Genomic DNA, 21,644 nt, shown 5'->3' with positions numbered 1-21,644 from the left:
TTGTTTTTCGTGTTTTGTTTGTTTGTTTGTTTGTTTGTTTGTTTTATACTGACTTCTTTCATCTCATGTGTGTGCTGTTTCACGTAACTTTTCCCAAATTCTGAAACTTCTGGGATTGCTGTGAATGACAGTAGCACAATTTCCCTCTTTTCCCTTTTGATTTTGTACTGTTCTCTCTTTTGTGCTTAAAGATTCTAGGGATAAAACACTCTGGAAACCTAAGAAAGCAGGACAGAGTCCTCTAGATCAGTGTGTCATACATAAGATGAAGAAAGATGTCAGCAACCGAATGGGAGAAGATATTTGCAAACAACGCCTCTGATAAGTGGCTAATACCCAAAATACATAAGGAACTCATAGAACTCAACAGCAAAAAGACAACCAATCCAATTAAAAACTAGGCAGAGGACATGCACAGAAGCTTCTCCCAATAAGACATACAAACGGCACACAGATATATGAAAAAATGTTCAACTTCATTAGCTTCTAGGGAAATGCAAATCCAAACCACAATGAGATACCACTCACATTGGTTAGAATAGCTATCATCAACAAGACAAATAATAACAAGTGTTGGAGAGACTGTGGAGAAAAAGGAACCCTCAGACACTGTCGTTGGGAATGTAAATTGGTACAGCTGCTATGGAAAACAGTACGGAGGTTCCTTACAAAATTAAGAATAGAGTTATCATATGAACCAGCAATCCCCCTCCCGGGTTTCTACCCAAAAAGTTCTGAAAAAATTTATCCATAAAGATATATGTGCTCCGATGTTCATTGCAGCATTATTTACGGTGGCCAAGACATGGAAACAATCAAAGTGTCCTTAGATAGATGACTGGATAAAGAAGATGTGGTACATATACACATGTGGTATATATACACATATTCGGCAGTAAGAAAAGATGAAATAGTGCCCTTTGTGACAGCATGGATGGATCTTGAGATTATTATGCTAAGCGAAATATCAGACAGAAAAAGTACAGAACCATATGACTTCACTCATATGTGGGATATAAAACTGAAAGAAACAAAGGAACAAGACACATAAATGAAGAAACAAATACTCATAGACACAGACAACAGTTTAGTGGTTACCAGGGGATAAGAGGGGAGGGGGGTGGTAGAAGAGGGTAAAAGGGGTCAAATATATGGTGATGGAAGGAAAACTGACTCTGGGTGGTGAACACATAATGCAATATACAGATGATGTGTTATAGAACTGTATGCTTGAAACTTATGTAGTTTTGTTGACCATTGTCACCCCAATAAATTTCAATTGATAAAAACTGAAAAAAAAGAGATGTGATAATTGACACCACAGAAATATAAAGGATTATTAAGAAAACACCATAAACAATTATATGCCAACAAATTGGATAACCTGGAAGAAATGGGTAAATTCCTAGAACATATAATCTTCCAAGACTGAATCAACAAGAAAAAAATACCTAAACAGACTGATTACTACCAACGAAATCAAATCAGTAATCAAAAAACACCCAACAAATAAAAGTCCTAGAACAGATGTTTTCACAGGTGAATTTTACCAAACATTCAAAGTAGAATTAAAATCTATTCTTCTCAAACTATTCCAAAAAATTCAAGAGGAGAGACGGTTCCCAAGCTCATTTCAAAAAAAGAAAGATGCCACCTTGGCTCCGACGGAAGGAGACCCAGCGACACAGAGAGGGAGATCTAGTCCAACTTAGGGCCTCTATAGGTGCTGAGATTGGATCCAAACTACCTGATGAATAGCTTTTCCATCCCATAATTGGCAAAGATCCCAACATGGCCAAATGACATGGTGGAGTTTGTCACCTAGTAGAGTCTCCCGGCTCATTACCAAGCCATAGGATAACGATGACCATCATCGAAATAATCATTATCACGATAGACAGGCGTGGGTGACAAAGACACCCCAGGGTCTTGGGTTTGAAACGAGCTGCTTCTTAGCCAACCCTGACTCTGCAGAGTGACTATAGCATTAAAGGATCATGAGGCGGAAAGGGGCCCTTGGAGATCATCAATTCTGGTTTCTGCCTTCAGACAGGAGTAACATTTATAGAATAGTTGTTGTATAGGAAATTGAACCGTACTTACTTTTATATGTTATTCTTGTGATAGTATCTCTGTTGAGCATTCGATTAAGAAATGGGTTTGATGAATCAGAAACCTAGGGGAGAAAAGAAAATATTAATGACCGGGCAGTACTATCCCAGGATAAACATTGCCTCCATGCATTCACTTATTCATTCATATTTCCTAGGTGCCTTCCACATGCCAAACTCTATGATGGCTGGAAATTCAGAGCTCAAAGAAGACTCTGTTCTCCAGAAACCCCAGTCTAGAGAGAGAAGACAGGTAAGTAAACCAATGGTTATAATATAGTACGAACAGTACTATGATAGAGTCACAGGTGTGATGATGTTAGAGGAGGACCACGCCCATGGAAAATTTGGGGAGCTAAGTAAGGCATGTGCTGATTCTGGAAGGATGCTGATTCTGGAAGTGAACAGAGTGCTTTGGTGGTAGAGTGTGGAAAAGAAGTAAAGGTGAAGATAAACAGTACATACAGAAAAACATGTGTGCATCCACTGCCCTGGGAGAACAAACCATGCTCAGGCAAGTATTTCAGTGTAGTTGTAGCTGAGACTACGTAACTGAGATTACATCCTTGGTTGTAGCTGAGGGTGGGAGGGGAGGCTAGAGGGGTAGGCAGGGGCTAGCTCATGTCAGGCTGTGAAAGTCTGGACATTCAATGTTAGGACATTTAACCTTTATGCTGTGGGGATGGGGAAACATCAAAGGGTTTTAAGAAGGTAGAGCGTGACATGTTATGAAGGGAATAGTAATCAAATAGAAAGTGAGAAAGAAAGAGCACCCAGAACAGAGGTATCAGGAGATGAAAACAAATCTCTAAGAAGTAATATAGAAACTTACTATATCACTGCTCATTATTGCATAAATTGACTATATCATAAGCCATTCCATCCATCCATCCATCCATCCATCCATCCATCCATCCATCCATCCATCTCTCTATCCAGGCATCTATACATCCATACATCCAATAAATATTTATCAGGTGCCCATTGTGGGCCAAACCTTGTAATAGATGTTCAGGGATCAGTTCCTGTTTTATGCCCATACCCTTAGGTATCCAAATTTCTTCTTTGGGAGAACAAGCCAAGTTTCAAGGGACTAAAGCCAGGGACCACCATTCGGAGACTGTGATGTGCCCCCACATAACCGTGGACACTGTTTTCCTGAAAACCCCATTTTACTCAGCCTTTTTCAAGGTCCCGTTGTTCATCCTAGTCATTTCTCTCCTACCTCACCTGGCTCAGCTCTGCTCTGTATAATTTATGCCTCAGCTGTTAATCGGATGTTGTGACACATCAACATTTTAAATCTGATTTATTCCGAGGTTTGGAAAAACTGCAACAGACGATTATTATTATTAGATAAGCAACAGGTAATTTTTAGTTTGGAGAAAGCACAGACTGTTTATTTTCCTGCCATCTGTCTCTCCTTTCCCACAGTTTCCTGGGTGTGTTGTGGTGAGACACGCACCAAGGGCATCTTGGTGAGTGGCAATCCTCAATGGAGTTTGTGAAAGCCCACCCACAAATGGAGAAAAGTCTGCCGTGCCCCAGAACCTTTAGTGCCAAATCCAACTTCTACTTTCCCATCTTCTTCGGCCGTTTAAAAGATAGCCTGAAGCTACCCGTGTGTGCTGATGCACCCCCTGCAAGGAGGAGAGCCAAAATATAATGTCGTGGCAGGTAAGGAATCTGTCATGTTCCTTAATCAGGTGCTTTGGGCTCCTGGTACCCAGTGAGACTGGGCAGTGCTAACATTGGGACTGGACCCTTTTGAGCCGATTAAAAATAATTGAAAAATTTCCAAAGTGCACGCAGATGATTTGTGGGCTCCCGTGTGCTGACTGCGCGGGTGAGAGGATAAAATTTGTAGTACTGGGTATAAGTGAGCTTAAGTGGGAAGTTAATGGTGTGTGGTTGAGCTGCAATTACAGCCAAATTTCAGTTCCCTGTGGTCATGGGAAGGATGGGGGATTAGGAAGGGACTGAGATAAAGAAAACCCATAGATAAACAAGTCTCTTATTTTACCCAACAACTCCAACCATCTATGGCTCAGCTATTGGCCAGGGTGACATCTCTAGGGCTCAGCTGACCCTGATGTGTGGCCTCTCTCTTTCTGTTCCTGCCTATCCTGCAGGGAGCTGGGAACGGGAGGCAGAAAGATCAGAAAGAGGGGAGGCCCGCCCGAGGTTGTGGGCCTCTAGAGACCGAGGGGCCTTTGTCCATCTCCTTTCTGGGTTCCAGTGCCTAGCACAGGGGCGGCCTGAGTCTACACTCAGCCAGTGCTTTGGGATGAGTGAAAGATGAGTCACAGGTTGGATAACTCACTGTGGAACATCTGAAAGTTGGTTATGTTGGACAAAGATAGAAATGCCGTGACTTACTTTGAAATCTAGACAGAAAGCTTCAGGTTTGCCCAGAGAAAGAACGACCCTTTCATCCTCAGGGTCGGAGACATAAGTTCCTCCCAACAACCTGCAGGGAGGCAGCCAGGACCTGCGTCAGTAACCTCAGTGGAGCAAGCGTTTCTGTAAGAGCTTACGAGACATGCCAGTAGTTTGCTGTTGAGGAGGCTGACTTCCTGGCATATCAATGACCCTGTCTGCTGTAATGTGCCTGCACTTTCAGGATGACATTCTCTGGCTCAGGAGCTTTGAGCAAAGTGAGGCAAAGTCAGGGGCCGAGACTGAGGCTGAGGGTGAGGCACTGCCAAAGGACAGGTATTGTTGGGCAGCCCATGTGGACGTGGGAGTGGCTCCTGGAAGGCCTGGCACTGGGAAAGCCACAGGGGAGGTGAATGCCTGGACATTCATGACCCAATATGATGACGTATCTGCAGGCTTCCTAACAGTGAGTGTGGCCTGGGTTGAACGCACCAGCTGGTTATCCATGTCATGACTGGGGCTGGATGAGGAATATAGACTTTACCCTGCACTTGTGGGCAGCATGGGGATATGGAGGAGATGTGTTGAAATGTCGTTTCCTTTCTTCTTCATCTCAGTGGCTTTCTCCCAGCTCTGATGGGGAGGCATAGGGGGTTAATAAGGTCATTAGTATTACAGTCAAGTAAGACCTGGGTTCCTTTCCTAGATGGGCTACTTGGGTGGAGTGCCAGACAGTCTCTGAACCAGTCTTCTCCTCTGCAGGATAGACACACCAATGTCCACCCCACAAGTTTATTGGTTTATTAGGGTTAAATGATAAAATGTATGTAAAGTACAGATCTCAGGGCCTGACAGTCAGGAATCTGTGTGTTATAACAGGGTCTGTGAAGATGCCAAAAGGTGGAGAGCAGGAACTGGCAGGACCCATTTCTTTGGGATGTCTCCTCAGGTATTATGAAAGCATGACAGCCTAAGAATATGCTTCCCTGGGCAAAAGTCCCTTTCTGTCTTTACTGATGACAAGCTAGAGGAATATGGTACTGGTGGCCTGGGGCAGCATGTGTCACAAAGTCCCCTGCCCAATATACAAGCTCTGAGCTGATCCAGGTGAGGGAGAGGAAGCTAGGAGGAAGTGTAGAGTCTTACGAGGGACGACCGGGCAGAGCAAAGTGCCGGTTGCAAAGGGTGATGCTTTCGGGGAGGGACAGGGAGTAGTGCCTGGGGTGCCCTGTGCCTTTTCTTCTGAAAAATGATGATGTCAGAACGAGAACTCGGTTCAAAATCCCTAGAGGCAAATGCTTGATTTCTATTGATCATCTTCATGAGAGTCCAAGTTCCTATGGGGGTACTTCCTCTAATGGTTTGGGCCAAAACTTCCCGATGGGTTAGTTAGCACAGGGAGTGCCAGTTTTTGGAAATGCCATACATTGCTTTTATTCTCTTTCTTTTCCAATTAGACAGACAATTTCTTTTTTTTCTTTCTTCCTATAAATTCACATACCTGTTTCACCCTCCATCTGTCAAAAATGTTAAGGGTAATTACCTTGTAACAAATTAGAATTGGCTTGGTAGGAGATTTGTTGTTGTTGACGTTAGAAACATGTGGAGCCTCCCCGGAGTGTCAGAAAGTTAGCATTGGTGGTCTTTGCTTAAGTTTCCCTGGGAGTGGGTGGGGGGTGCGTATGAGGGAGAGGAAGAGGGGAAGATGACACTCAGAGCAATTGGGAAGAAGCTGGAGGGAGGCAGCACCTGGAGCGACAGGACATCTCACGTTTCCCTTGTACCTCTTTTTCCAAGGGGTAGGGCTTTAATCCTGTGGGGTGTCAGTGACCCGCCCCCTCCACTTCTATTACGTACTGCTGATTCTTCTGCATCAGGTGGGACCTGAAGCCTGCCCCTGGATCTAGCACCATTTTTCACTCTAGGACAGACGCTGCCCGAATCCTCAGGCCCTGATGCCCTGAAATGGAACCCATCATTTTTGCATCTCACTGAGAGGGACCTCGTTTTTCACAAATCTCATGGATATAAAAGTCACCACCATGCAGCTTTTCTTGGGCACAAACACCACCCCTGGTTGTTATTTCTAAGCTCCAACTGGACTGTAAATGGATATTCTGATTGGGGTGGAATGACAAGAAGAGAAGAATGAAGGAATGCAAGACACTTACTTTTATAAATATAGAAACTACCACCAATCCATTTGGGCTCTTTGCAGCTTCTGTGACATTTGTATATAATTCATGGTTATAGTGGATGAGCTGCACCTGGCAGGAGGGGAAAAAAAAAAAAAACAATAATAAGAACAACAATCTAGCATTAAAATGTGTGAGGCACAGCATATTCACCCTACATAAAGGTAAACTGTAAAGTATATTGTAGAATAACTGGAAAGACAATCTTGTAACTGCAAGGATTTTGGGGATGTGTGTGTGTGTCTCTGTGTGTAAAATGCATTCATACACACATATACACACACATATACAAAAATAGCCATACATATTTGCAAATGTTTTCCGGTCACAATTGGGTCTTTCATAAGTTCAGTGCCCATCTGGCTCTGGCTCCATCTCAGGACATTTCCCCTACAGTGTGTGTCAAATGAATTTCCCTTATTAGGAGGAAAACTGCCCTGCAGGGGCTGCCATGCTTTCCCCGGCTGCACCAACATCTGCCACTGGCAGGAGTAAATATTCCTCATGGCCTCTGGGTGAGCCGGGAATTGTTAGATCCTGAGTCAGACCAGTGACCTCTGAGAGGAGACTGGTGAGCCTGCAAGAAGTAGCGGTCCTGATGGAGACAGAGCTGATGTCATGGGCTCTCGAGGCACCAGCCCGTGCAGGTCACTGGTTGTGCACGGCTCCACTTTCTCTGTGTTCAGTTAAGATCAGCAATGCCTGTCGAATCCTTGTGCAACAGGCAGGGTGGGTGACAAAAGGAGTCTTGGACCTGGGCTCCGGTGAAATACCCTGTTTCCCTGAAAATAAGACCTAGCCGGACCATCAGCTCTAATGCGTCTTTTGGAGCAAAAATTAATATAAGACCCTGTCTTACATTATATTATGTTATATTATAGAAGACAGGGTCTTAGAATATAGTAAAATAAGACCCAGTCTTACATTAATTTTTGCTTCAAAAGACGTGTTAGAGCTGATTGTCCGGCTAGGTCTTATGTTCAGGGAAACACAGTAGGTTTTACTTCTGTTATCCAATTGGGGGGAAAAAATCAATAACCTCTTAAAAAAATTGTGAAATATAGCATACATTTATATTCACACTAATGCACCACCAATTTTGAGCTGCATGATGAAGTTACCCCACCTCACTGAGACTTGACTTGCTTCCTCTGAAAAATGATTATAATTATCGTTTCTTGGCATTCATTTCAGGAGTATGGTTTTAAAACAGATTTTTAAAAACAGTATGGAAGTATAATTTTCGTAACAAAGTAAAAAACAGAAGTAAAAAAGCTCATAGTCCCCCTCCGCCACCTCTGTCTAATCCCATCCTCAACATGACTATTAACAATTTAGAATAACAATATTTTTCCAGATGTTTTAGTGCTTATAAATCACACACATGTAGGGCTTAAAAAACGATATAGCGGTAAATTCCTAGAAATGTACAACTTAACAACACTGAATCAAGAAAAAATAGAAACCTAAACAGATGAACAGAAATAAGGAGATTCAAGTAGTAATCAGAAATCTCCAAACAAAGAAAAGCCCTGGAACAGATGGCTCTGCCTGTGACTTTTACCAAAATTCAAAGGAGACTCCATACCAATCCTTCTTAAACTCTTCCAAAAAAAATAGAGGAGGGAACACATCCAAACTCATTTTATGAGGCCAGCACCATCCTGATACCAATGAACAGAGATGCAAAAATCTTCAATAAAATACTAGCAAACCAAATGTAACAGTACATTAAAAGGATTATATGCCATGACCAATTGGGATTTATTGGGATGCAAGGATGGTTCATCATATACGAAACAATCATTTTGATATACTACTTTAACACAATGAAAGATAAAAACGACATAATCACCTCAAATAAATTCAGAAAAAGCATTGGACAAAATTCATTATTCATTCATGATTAAAATGATAAAAAATAAGGTATAGAAGGAACTTAGCTCAACACGATAAAGGTTAATATGAAAAACCCACAGCTAATATCATAATTAATGGGGAAGAACTGAAACTTTTCCCTTTAAGATCCAGTACAAGGCAAAGATGCCCACTCTCTTGCCACTTCTATTCAACATAGTACTAAAAGTCCTAGCCAGAGCAATTAGACCAGAAAAAGAAATCAAAGGCATCCAAACTGGAAAGAAAGAAGTAAAATTATCTTTGTTTGCAGATGACATGATCATATATGCATGGTGCATGCATCATATATGTAGAACACACTAAAGACTCAATAATAACAAAAAACTTAGAGCTAATAAATGAATTCAGTACAGTTGTAGGATTCAAAATCAACATACAAAAAGTTGGTAGCATTTCTAAATGCTAACAATGAATTATCCAAAAAGGAAATGAAAACAATCCTATTTACAATAGCAACAAAAATAATAAAATACTTAAAATAAACAACCGAAGTGAAGACTTGTACACTAAAAACTGTAAGACATTGATGAAGGAAATTAAAGAAGACACAGATAAATCGAAAGACATCCCATGTTCATGGCTTGTAAGAATTAATACTGTTAAAATGCCCAACAACTCAAAGTGATCTACGATGCAATCCCTATCAAAATTCCAATGGCATTCTTTACAGAAATAGAACAAACAATCCTGAAGTTTGTATGGAACCACAAAAGACCCCAAATAGCCAAAGCAGTCTTGAGCATGAAGAACTAAGCTGGAGGCATCACATTTTCTGGTTCCTAAATACATTACAAAGCTATTATAATCAAAACAGTATGTTGCTAACATAGAAACAAACATGAAGACCAATGGAACAGAATAAAGAGCCCAGAAATAAATCCACACATTTATAGTCAACTAATCTTTGACGCGGGTGCCAAGAACTCATAATAGGGAAAGGATAGTCTCTTGAATAATCGATGTTGGGAAAAGTGGATATCTTCATGCCGCAGAATGAAATTGGTCCCTTATCTTAATATACAAAATACAAAAATCAACAATATACAAAATATCAATATACAAAATGACAATATACAAAAATCAACACAAAATGCATTAAAGACTTCTATGTAAGACCTGAAACTGTAAAACTACGAGAAGAAAATATAGGGATAAATTTTCTTGACATTGGTCTTGGCAATGAGTTTTTTGGTCATGACACCAAAGCACAGGCAATAAAAAACAAAAATGGACAAGTGGGACTGCATCAGACTAAGCTTTTGCACAGAAAAGGAAACAACCAAAGAGTGAAAAGGCATCCTACAGAATGGGAGAAACACATCAAAACATCAAGTTGTATACCTTAAATATATATAACTTTTTACATAAAAACTATCTCAATAAAGTTATTAAAAATAAAAAAAAGGGGGGGAAACCCAATAGGAATGGAATCACTTATAATCATGATCCTGCATTTGGGTTTTTAAAATTTAAAACTAGTTTGTGTCTATCTTTCTAAGTCAATGTGTACAGACCTACCTAAGCCTTTCTAATAGCTGTAGAATTCTCCATTGAGAGCTGTAGAAAGCCCCATAACATAGTCAACCGTCCTCTCACTAGCTTCCAGGTTGTTTCCATCTTTCCGTCTCTTGTAAACAAGGTCACAGCAAGCCCAGCATATATCTTTCTATAATGGTGTTTGCATTTTTCACAGGTTGACTTGAGAATCTAATAAGAGAGTGCATGTAAAAGTGATTTGTGACTCTGAAAGTATAAGAGTGTTCATTATTAACAATATCCTGTATTGCGTTAAAAAAGGTGAAATTTTAGAAGTTCAGAAAGTCAATTGTTGAAAGAGGTGCTTTCCCTTAATCTTTGTAAAAACCACCTCTAACACAGTGGATTGTCACTTTCCCTGTATATCCAGCTCACCTGGGTGCTTTTAAAACCCACCTGTGTTTGTCCCTCCCATTCTGATTTAATTGATTAGAGGGGTGGGACTAGGGAATTGGTATTTGTTAAAAGCTCTCCAGCGAGAAGGCCGCTGGAGGGGAGAGCCCGGGCGGCATAATCACTGAGCATCAATACCCCATCAGAGTGCCTTGAATCTGAGAATATCCTGCGCCTCTTGAGTCAGTGGAGTTTCTCATGGAGGGAGCACATGCGATTACAGCTCTTGTAATGTGCTATTTGCTTATTGCTTTTTCACTTCTCGTGAGTTTTGCCAACGTGGCAGATGGTTATACATCAGCTACTCTGCCATCAGAAGGGCGACCACAGGCAGGGGCTGGTGAATACACTCTGCCTGAGCCCGACGGAGGCCAGGTAGGTTTATCAGACCTATGCTTATCAATTGTTCCTGTCCCCTTCCCACTCCCCCCCCCCCCCCCCCCCCCCGCACACACACAGCCAGGACTTTCTGCAGGTGGAGAAGTGTTGCCATGTGGAAAAACCAGGGGCTGTGGGGGATCTGCCACACCTCCCTTCAGTGTTGAGTAAGCTTCTTAGAATCCAAATACACCCTGCCATCTGCTGAGATCTTCCCACCAGGTGACCTACAAAGCCACCTGGGGATGTGCCAGTGCTTCAAGGCATGCCTTGGAATTTCAGAGTGTTCTGAGAACTAGGCCTCAGATGGTCAGCAGTGGAAAGCAATCCAGGGAGGGGTCCTTCTCTCCAACTCAAAGACTGAAAAGGGCGGGAAGAAGTCTCCTGGGTGTCCTACAGGGTGGGACTCTGTAGGAGCCAGGGGCTGAGAGAAAGGGGCTGGCAAGTACAGGAGTGAGGTGTTCTCTGCTCTAAGCTCAGGTTAACACATGTAGAATTTTGGTCTGAAGTCTTGCTTCCTCTTTGTTCTAAGGTAAGTTGGCTAGGATTCTGCTATCATAAATTTTGGTTTCTATTAGGAGTTGGTGGATGGACTGCCTCTTGTATTAGGTTGAACCATATGAAATGGACTTTTTGATCTATAAGACTGGTGATTTTATCGAGTTAACATCATTTTAAAATAAAGCTATTTTGAATACAGCAATCCTCCCACCAACGCCCCTACCCCCAAATTAGAGGTTAAAACGATGCCATAGTGCTTTGCTGCTCAGTGTGCAGTGTCCGGCAGCACCAGGGAGCTTGTTAGAAAAGCAGAATCTTGAGCCCTGCCCTACATCTCTCCCGAATCAAGTTCTGCATTTTAACAAACTCCCAGGGATTCTAAGGCACGTTACTAGTAGATGTGAAGTTCTGGTGTAGCAGATACTCTTGGCAGGTTAGCAGAGCCCTATTTTGTCTGACTGATCACCCCTCTTCCAGTTCAGTTTCTTTGGATTCAGAGGTGCATGCATCATGCACGTTGGAAGATGGGCTGAGTCCAGATCATAGGAGGCCTAGACTGTGAGCTATGAGCGATAGAAGGGTTTTAAGCTGGGGATGAGATAATCAGCATGGATTGTAAGAGGGAGATTGGAGCAGGGAGAGACTGGAGGTAACGAGGGTATAATTTCAGATGGTGGCTGTGAAGGCAGAGATACAGTCTGCCGGACTTTGTAGTTTATAGAATATACATATGTATGTGGTGAGTGGACACCAGAATGGCCAGGACCACCAGAAAGCCACAGGAGGCAGCTTGGCAGTGGCCAGAACTCCTGTTCCCTCCTGTCAGGACACCATTTTGGCATCAAAGGCAAGAGAGAAAGATGCCTGGGGACCTGTACCAGCTCAAGCTCCAAAAGCACGGCTTCATTGTGAAAAAGCACTGCTTTCCCTCCACCTGCCTCCGAGGTCTTTGTCAGGGGCCATGCAGTTCCCATAGCTGTTGCCTTTGTCCCTTTCCAGACAGGCATAGTGGTGCCAACCCAATACCTACTAACCACTCACAATGTGCATGGGTGTGGGTGGGTCTGGGGAAAGGGGACTGCTGCTTGTTCTGCCATTAATTTGGGCTTGGGGAGCAGCCACGTACAGGTCATGTCCTACGAGGAAGAGAGAATCAGATTGGCAGGTGGGCTCTGAAAGCAATGTCTGTGGATTACTTCTTCCCAGTTATAGGTAGTATTTTAAGACCCAAACCTTCCAAAGTCAGAATTTGAAGAATTGGGCTAAGCAGTAAAGTTTAGTTTAACTGAGCCCCAATTTGGGGGGCTTACTCAAGGTAATCAGAGTGTCTGATGTGAAATAAGGGATCAATTAGTGAATGTCTGACCTGAACAAGTACACGAGGCAATTAAGACTATAGGGACAATGTTGAAACTGCTTACAAGAGCTCACTCTTTGGGGGCTAATGATGACACGCTAATTAAACAGCAAGTTTAGCTACTCATTAAAGAGATACCCCGAGGGCTTCTGCTAGTCTCGCTGGAATCACGTGAAAGAGCTAAAGCTGGATTACTGGAAATTATTTTATAATCTTGACTTTTTATTAATTTAGATGGATGTCCTCCTAGAGAAGCTTTCTGGAAATGCATGATGAGAAATGGCTGTCCTAGAGGAAGAAAGGAGATGCTGTCGGCCTCTTCATGGTTCTCCCCTGCGGCAGACGCCATGGTCAAGTGCCTTTTCCGTATCAAGGTTTTCCGTTACCTGACGTGACTCTTCATTGTGTGGCACAAGCTCAAACCTTGTGTTCTTATCCCAGAACACACTGCCTCACCTCAGTCCTTTACTAAGTACATGGCATTTGTTCGTTCAAAAAATCTTTCGGGGTCAACTACCTGCTGAGGCCAGTTGGAACAAGACCGATAAAGTCCTTGCCTTCCTGGAGATGGTTTCAGAGCGTGGCAAGAGCTTTAAAGGAAACAAACAAGATTTTGGCTTGCAAAGTGAATGGCAGGAATGGGAAAAGGAGGGTGGTGTGCGAGGGGAAACAACATCAGGTAGCGTAGTTGGTGAAGGCCTCTCCGCAGAGGTGACATTTGAGCTGAGTGCTGATGAGGAAGAGGAGCCAGGCATGCGAAGACTGGGAAGATGAGATGGAGCTGCGTTGCTGGCAGAGGGCACGGCCCACGCAGAGTCTGAAAGAGGGACAGAGGGCTGAGTGTGGTTGGGGAAGGGTGAGGGTGGCTAAGATGGGACCAGCTCGTGCAGGGCTTTCTAGACCAGGATGAGGAACTGTGGTGTTATTCCGAGTGCCATGGTCACTGGGTTGAAGGAAGAAATCAGTTGACCTGATGAGCACTTTTGAAAGACCCCTCTGGCTGCTTCTGGAGGGCAAAGTGGAGGCGGAGGAGGCCTTGCCTATCCTTTACCTTCCAGCTCAGCTCTGGCCTTAGCGTCCCCGGAGCATCGTCCTTGAACCACTGCCATCTCTGCTCCCATGGTGTTCTCATCCAGGGGGCAAGTTCAAAATAGTTTACAACCAGAAGAGCCCGGGTACTCAGTGACCTGAAAATGCAGAAGCCATGCACAACTGGCACAGTCACGTGGGACCTGAATATCATCGCCGATGTTTGTCGTCGTCATCATTTATTGATGATCACTACCAACATTCGTTAGGCACTTCTATGTGCCAGAGACGATGCTGGCAGTAACATCGTCTTATTTAATCCTCCCAAGATTCTGTGAGTAGTCCCATTACCTCCATTTGGTTCACGGGGCTACGGAACGATGATTTGTTCAAGGAAGTGGGAAGAGTTGGGATCATGCCTAGTTCCTACGACTGTCAAGGTCACACTCGTGCACCATGCTATTTGGAAGCGATTCTCTTTGTGTCTGTCTCTGCTTTTGAATAGACATTTCACGGGCAGGGATATCCATCATCATATCCCCCCAGTGCCTGTCACAGGACTTGGCGTGGAGGAGATGGTGGCAAGTGTTTTCTGAATAAATCCTAATTCTGCATTACATAGTCTTTATGAAAGGAACCTGAGAGAAAACCTAGGCCAGTGACTGCTTTTCAAACTGAAGAAACTGAGATCAGAGAGGGGCTATGTCTTGCCCAAGATCATATAATCATTCCTATATCCATTCATTCAACAAGTGTTTATTGAGCATCTACTACGTGAGGGAGAGTAGAATGAGATGAAATCAAACAGGGAGGCAGGACAAGACCACAGAGAGCCTGGCAGGCTAGGGTAGGGGGTTTGGATTTCATTCTAAGGGTGATAGAGAATTGTATTTATGCCTAGAATTCTCTTAAGATCAAAGGCAAAGCTTCTGTGTCTCATAACTGAAGTGAGGAGCCCGGCAAAGGTTGGTCTTTTGTGATAAGTAACTCAGCTTTCAAGTTAATAGATAAGTACTCATCTTTACCAAATGAGCCAACCTGCTGCAAGCAAGCTTCCAAGGCAACAGCAAGCTGTTTTTGTCATTGGTTAGGCTGGGAGCAGCTTCTGGTGGAAAGGTCTCAAACAAGTTTTTACTTTGCAGCAGTGAGGTGACTCCCAGTATATGCCAGGCTGCTGCTTGGTCAGGCCTCACACCTCGGCAGGGCGACCAGCTGTGTTTTCAGACCCTGATGTATACACCTTAGTTCATCTTTCTCAGCGTGACGCTCCATTAGCAGAAGCCCTTAGTGAACTCAGGAAAGAGCAGCCTTGTATCAGAGGACCACATGAGGCATTCAGAGTGATAACGCCACCACCTTCCTTTCCCCTGCTTAGACACCTTAGTGGCTTCCCATTGCCTTTAAGACAGACTGAATCTGAGCACAAGCCTTGTGTGGTCCCTGACTTTTCCAACCAAGTCTCCTTGTTCTATGTACTCTGGCCACCGTGACCTTTCAGCCTCCCTTAAAGAGCATGCTTCCTCCTTCCCTAGAGTCTATGCATATGCTATTCCTTCTGCTTAGAACACCCTTCCCTCCCCTCTGTGCCTGACTCTTATTTATGAACTCCTTTAGATCTGAGCTCAAGGGTCACCTCTCGAGAGAGATCCCCATAACCCTCTCTCATGGCATCCTGTGACCACATGTGAAAAACACATCACAGTTTTAGTTCAACATTTATTGTGTGATTGATTACACAATCTCATTCTACCCGTCACTTTCACTAGACGTTAAGCTTCATCCAAGCTTCTGATTGGCCCCCATGATGTCCCCAATGCCCAGCAGAGTACCTGGCACATATTAACAGTAGCGAGGTAGAAATAATTGTTAAATGAGTGAATGCACCCTTACAGATCATCAATAATAAAATACAATAAAATGCAATGTGCCAGGGCACAGGGATAACAAGGTGCTTGGCTGAGCTGGTAAAGGACCAGCCTGAAATCCTAAACATATCTCTAATGGGATCCCAGAAACTGAATGTCACACTGGGCTACATGGATTGCAAAGCCTGGCTTCACCACTGAGTACCCTTCGGGCAAGGCAAGCCTCTCCTCTATAAATAGAGATAAAATACTAACTACTTCATAGAACTGTGGAGACGATTTTATGAGACAGAATATATAAAGCATTTAGGCCAGGGGCTGGCTTGTAGTAATCAGTCAATCATTTGCTATTGTTTTTTGTTGTCTATAATTATTATACAAGCAGTAGAGAATAGTCTTCCGCTCCAACAGGAATAGAGGTTAGGTATGTGCAGCCCCCTCATCTGGGTCCTCACTTTGAGTCTGTTCTCCCAAAGAAACTTGAGGAAAGTATTACCTATTCACAACCTGGATCATTTTCCAATTTATCTTGTCCTGTTCAGACATGGATGGAGCACCTACTATGTTCCAGGCACTCAATGAGGTAAGAGCTTTTAAAGAGAAATGCACCCTCCGTGGCTCACAATATAATTCAGAAGATGGCAGACTTTTCTGTGAAGAGTCAGATAGTAAATATTTTCAGCTATGTGAGCTACATGGTCTCTATCACAACTATTTAATTCTGCTTTTGTATGAAAGCAGCCATAGACAGAATATAAAAGAATGGGTGTGGCTGGGTTCCAATAAAACTTTATTTACAAAATCAGGGGGCAGGCTGTATTTTGCCAACACTGCTAGTTTCAATTTGAGAGATGAATAAAAAACTTCAGGGGCATTCATTTTCCAGAAAGTGTTCTAAAGAGATAGGAAGAAGTATGCGTTGAAAGAATCTAAGTATTAACCTCTCCCTTTCCTTTAAATGATAATGATTACCATTTCACATTTCTATAGCTCTTTAAACTTTTCAAGGCATATTCAACTCAAGTGAGTTTAATTCCAGTCAATGCACGAGTCCCAAGTACTCATCCTATGCCAGACTTCAGGAGTCCAGAGATGAATTCTATATATTCCATATCCTAAAGGAGCTCACCTATATTATTGCATATGTTCCCGAAATAGGCAAAGGGTGAAAGTAAGGCACAGAGAGGTTGAGCAACTCTACCAAGGTCACATAGCCAAACAGTGAGCCTGATCCACTTTGCTTTCTCGTGTACAAATGTTTTCATTCCACAAGGAAGTAAAGAGAAAAGAAAAGGTGTTTTATATTTGAGGGGAGATCACATTTCAGCAGCTGTTGCTGGAACAACAATTATAAGCTTGAACTTATTTATAGAAAGTCATTAACAAGTTTGTCTTTAAGTGTAAGAGCACACACAGTCTGCAGAGAAAAACGCAGTTTGATATTTACCAACTGCCACATTCTCACCCTAAGGTTTGGCAATTATCACCGGTCTTCCTGGTGGCTGATGATTTCCTGCATTTTAAGACATGAAATGAAATTATGGCTAAAAATAAAAAAGAAGTCCCTGTAATTTAATTGACTGAAGACCCCCAAATGTGGTCCAGCTTTCACAACGAACAATAAAACCAGAATGAAATATGATGTTCTCCTCCCAGAAGATAACAAAACTTGGATTTTAAAGCATGGTGTTTTTCACCAAGTTGTAATGGTAGTTAGCACAAGTGCAGAGTGATATGTTTGGGTGCAGGATGATTCTGGAAAAGGCAAGGCTCTGAGCTTAGTCAGATAACTCTTCTAAGTAACCTCAGACTAGTTGTTTAGCCCCTCTGTGCCTCCGTCTCTTCATCTGTAATATGGGGATGAATCTAAGGATTGTCATGAGAATGAAACAAGATGAACCACTACACAGGCTTTCAGGAACTAGGCAGGGTATAATCAAACAAGCAAAATAAATGGGGTGGGAGATTTCCGGTCAAGACAGTGGAGTAGGTAAACACTGTGCTTACCTCCTGTCACGGCCACATCAGAATTACAACTAAACTACAGAACAACCATCATTGAGGATCGCCTGACATCTAGCTGAACAGAAGTCCTACAATTAAAGACACACAGAAGAAGCCACCTTGAGACTGGCAGGAGAGGTGGAGATGTGGAATGGGTTGATTCCACACCCACATGCGGCACTTAAGAATCGGGAAGGATATCTTGGCTACAGAGATTCGCCCCCAGAAGAGTGAGGGGTCCTAGCCCCACACGAGGCTCCCCAGCCCAGGGTTCCAGTGCCAGGAAGAGAAGTCGCCAGAACTTCTGGCTGTGAAAACCAGCAGAGATTGTGGCTGAGTGTGAACAGGGGTGGCTGGAGTCCCCAATGTTCCTCTTAAAGGGCTTGCACACAGACTTATTTACTGATGGACTCACTTGCTCTGAGGTCCAACACTGGGCAGCAGTTTGAAAGGCATCAGGCACATACAGGGAGCAACTGAATTATCTGACTTCAGGGTGAGGACTGATGGGGCAGCTTTATTCCAGATAGAAGTGCTGGCAGAATCCATTCTTTCGTTGTTGAGCCCTCTCACTTCCTGGTGTGCAGACACAGGCAGCCACCATATCTGAGTCTCCATCAACCTGACTAACACTGTTTGCCCTGCCCTGGTGATTCCCTGAGACCCAAACTCATCCAACTTGTGGGCCCACACATGGCACTTCCAGTGGCTTTTCGATACAAATGGTCTGTCTTGGCTCATGCTGTGGACTTTCCTAAAATCTCCCAAAAGTTCACAAAACCCCAAGCAAGCAGCATCTGGCCTTGATGTGCCCTGTACCACTTTCTAAGCAGCCCCAAGCCTGGCACTAGTGGTAGTCAGCTTTGGTTCACAGCTTGGCATTTTGAGGCACCTCCAAGCCCAGCATAGGTGGTGATTATATGAGGATTGCTTTGTGGGCCTGGGCAGGGCATAGGCTGCAGCTGAACTTGGCTTGTGGCAGGGCCCCTCCCAGGAGGTCCTGAGGCCAGAATGCCTGGTGGCCAGCTTCAGACAAAGCTGGAGCACCTCATGGCTGTCTCCATAGACCACACTTCCAAAGGGCAGACTCAGTAGGCACTAGAGTCTTGCAAAAATAATTCCTGTTCCATAGCATCAGCTCCTGCACAATAGCTCATCCACTGTAGTCACAGCCAGTTCTCACAAACAATCAGCCTGAAAGTTAATCCCTCCCATTGACTTGCATACAGCAACCAAGGTCCAACTACAACAGGAGAGCACACACAACCCACACAAGGGTCACACCTGCAGCACCTGTATCAGGTGACTAGGGAGACCATGCCACTGGGACCCACAGGATACCTACTATATAAGGCCACCAAGCCAAGACTGGGAGACATAGCAGCCTTACCTAATACAGAAACAAATACAGGGAGGAAGCCAAAATGGCAAAGAAACATGTCCCAAATGAAAGAGTAAAACAAAGCTCCAGAAAAAGAACTAAACAAAATGGAGCCAAGCAGTCTACCATATGCAGAGTTCAAAACACTGGTTATAAGGATGCTCAATAATTTCAACAGAAATAGAAAACGTAAAAATGGAGATAGAAAACATAAAAAAGAACCAGTCAAAAATGAAGACTACAATAACTGAAGTAAAAAATACATTAGAGGGAATCAACAGTAGATTAGATGAAGCAGAGGACTGAATCAGTGATTTAGAAGTTAAGGTAGCAAAAAACACCCAATCAGAACAACAAAAAGAAAAAAATAATCCAAGAAAAATGAGGATAGTTTAAGGAGCCTCTGGGTCAACATCAAGTGTACCGACATTCACATCATAGGGCTACCAGAAGGAGAAGAGAGAGAGCAACGGATTGAAAATCTATCTGAAGAAATAATAATGAAAAATGTCCCTAACCTGGGGATGGAAATAGACATACAAGCCTAGGAAGCACAGAGTACCAAACAAGAAGAACCGAAAGAGGCCCACAGCAAGACACATCATAATTAAAATGCCAAAGGTTAATAAAGACAAAGAAGGAATTTTAAAAGCGGCAAGAGAAAAGCAATTATTTACCTATAAGGGAGCTCCCATAAGACCATCAGCTGATTTCTCAGCACAAACTTTGTAGGCCAGAAGTGATTGGCAGGAAATATTCAAAGTGACGAAAAGCAAGGACCTACAACCAAGATTACTCTAAGGGCGCTGAAGAAGACCATTTATCGCCTCTGGAGTCAAAAGTCCTGGGTTCAAGTCCTTTGAGTCTCTGAACCTCAATTTGTAAAACTGTGACTGTAACATACCCCCCAAAGCATTGTTGGAATGACTAAAAGAGCTAAAACATGTAAATGGTCTAAAGTGCATAAATGAAATGAAGCAGGATTCAGATGCAGTGCCTGGCACAGTGCAAGGATTCATTAAATGGGAGTTGTGATTGTTACTACTAGAAATGCCTGGCTGCTGAAGCTCAGGTAAAGGAAGTGAGGGGCCCAGGACTATGAGTGATTTGTTCAGCAAGGCCAGGCCATGAACACTTCTAGACCATATTTCTGGAGGACAGGATCTGTTTGTCACTCATTTTTGTATCTTACTTTATCTTATTGTTATCTGGCTGCCAAGAAGATTTTCCATTCTTTTCTCTCTGTAGTTTATATGATGAAAATAATCGATGTACTGGACACATCTCAAACTAAGTATGCACTCCTTTTAGCTTCGTGATCATCCCTGTGGGAGAACTTGTCCTTTGGGGGAACACCACTGTTCTGGTATGTTCAGGACACTGTTGTTAAATGTTTATTGGATAAGTAAATCTATAGCCCACATAGATAGGAGTATTAATGAAGACTCACTTTGTTCTAAATTATTATAGAGCTGTAATATTAAAAGACAGTTCCTTTGTTTAAGGCAAGAATCTTTTTCCTACTTCTACTACCCACAGAAAAGCTTGGCCAAGATGGGTTGATAAGTATGTTCCACAAGAGTTTTAAGACTCAGATAGGCCAACGTCTCTTAGAATTATATATGCAAGAAGCCTAAATGAATATTAGCTAGCGAAAAACACCATTATGTTAGAAGTTATTTTTATTACGTTTTATATTTTTATTTTGTATATTTTGTTTTTTATTTTATTACTTTATTAGGATCAAGTAGGGTTCATATCAGGAATCAAGAGTAAGTCAACATTAGAAAAAAAAATCTTCCAGTGTAATTTAGTTGAATGAAGTGGGAAAAAAAAAAACCACCACGAATATCTCAGTAGGGACTACCCATTTTTAAGTCACATCTATACCAAGTTATCACCCATTTTAGTGGAATTATTTCTCGTTTCAGCTGAAGAACAGGCTTTAATGGTTGGCTCTTCTGACTTAACTGATGGGTAGTTCTTGCATCTCTTAGATACAGTAGAAACTGATAATAAGTTGCTTCTGTTTTTGTTATCGAGGTTAAAATGACTTCAGTTTTGAATTGTATTAATACTTAAAAAAAATCCAATGCTTCAACCTGATGCCAGGGATGTCTGCCTGAGTTCTGATCTCTGCCAGTGAACAAGGAAGGCAGCCTCCAAGTGATCACGTGATGATCTGGGTCAAACATGTCCACGGGAGGCTGGGAAAGGTTCTGAAAACTTCCTTTTCCATTGCTAGGGGCTGGTGCCCTGCAGTGCAAAGTGAAACCCAGAGTGCAATGTGAATGACATTTCAGGGGATCATGATGTAAGGTTTTTATAGTTATTTGTAAATGGCTACGGTCTCATCAGTTTAGCTATAACTAAACTGAAGAGAAACGTGACTTGTCAAATATCCAGGGGCCATGACCACTAATAGGCGTCCTGCAGTCAGTGCATGGCAAGGCTTAACTGAGAAAGCTTTTCTAAGCTACACTTCACCATTGATCCCCAGAATTAGCCAAGCTCAAAGCACAGAGAAACAGTCGAAACCAAACTCTCCTTTTTCATAAGAGGCAGTTGTGTGGTACTGGACTGTGTGAGGGCCTT

The 21,644-nt window shown here is 42.9% G+C and overlaps 1 protein-coding gene across 1 annotated transcript in view; it reads right to left on the bottom strand.

The window, feature by feature from the left end:
- Nucleotides 1-21,644, bottom strand: part of CA10 (carbonic anhydrase 10) — a 452,569-nt gene that overhangs the window by 17,780 nt on the left and 413,145 nt on the right. The window contains exons 5-6 of the mRNA XM_033091320.1: nt 6,662-6,757; nt 2,104-2,176 (exon numbers count right to left, since the gene is read on the bottom strand). Coding sequence (XP_032947211.1) covers nt 2,104-2,176; nt 6,662-6,757 — 169 coding nt within the window. The remainder of the gene's footprint in view (nt 1-2,103; nt 2,177-6,661; nt 6,758-21,644) is intronic.

The sequence above is a fragment of the Rhinolophus ferrumequinum genome, chromosome 21 (genome assembly GCF_004115265.2).
Source record: "Rhinolophus ferrumequinum isolate MPI-CBG mRhiFer1 chromosome 21, mRhiFer1_v1.p, whole genome shotgun sequence".
NCBI classification, from domain to species: Eukaryota; Metazoa; Chordata; class Mammalia; order Chiroptera; family Rhinolophidae; genus Rhinolophus; species Rhinolophus ferrumequinum.
Note: the sequence above shows the minus strand (reverse complement) of the source record. Positions and strands in the feature narration are given on the sequence as shown.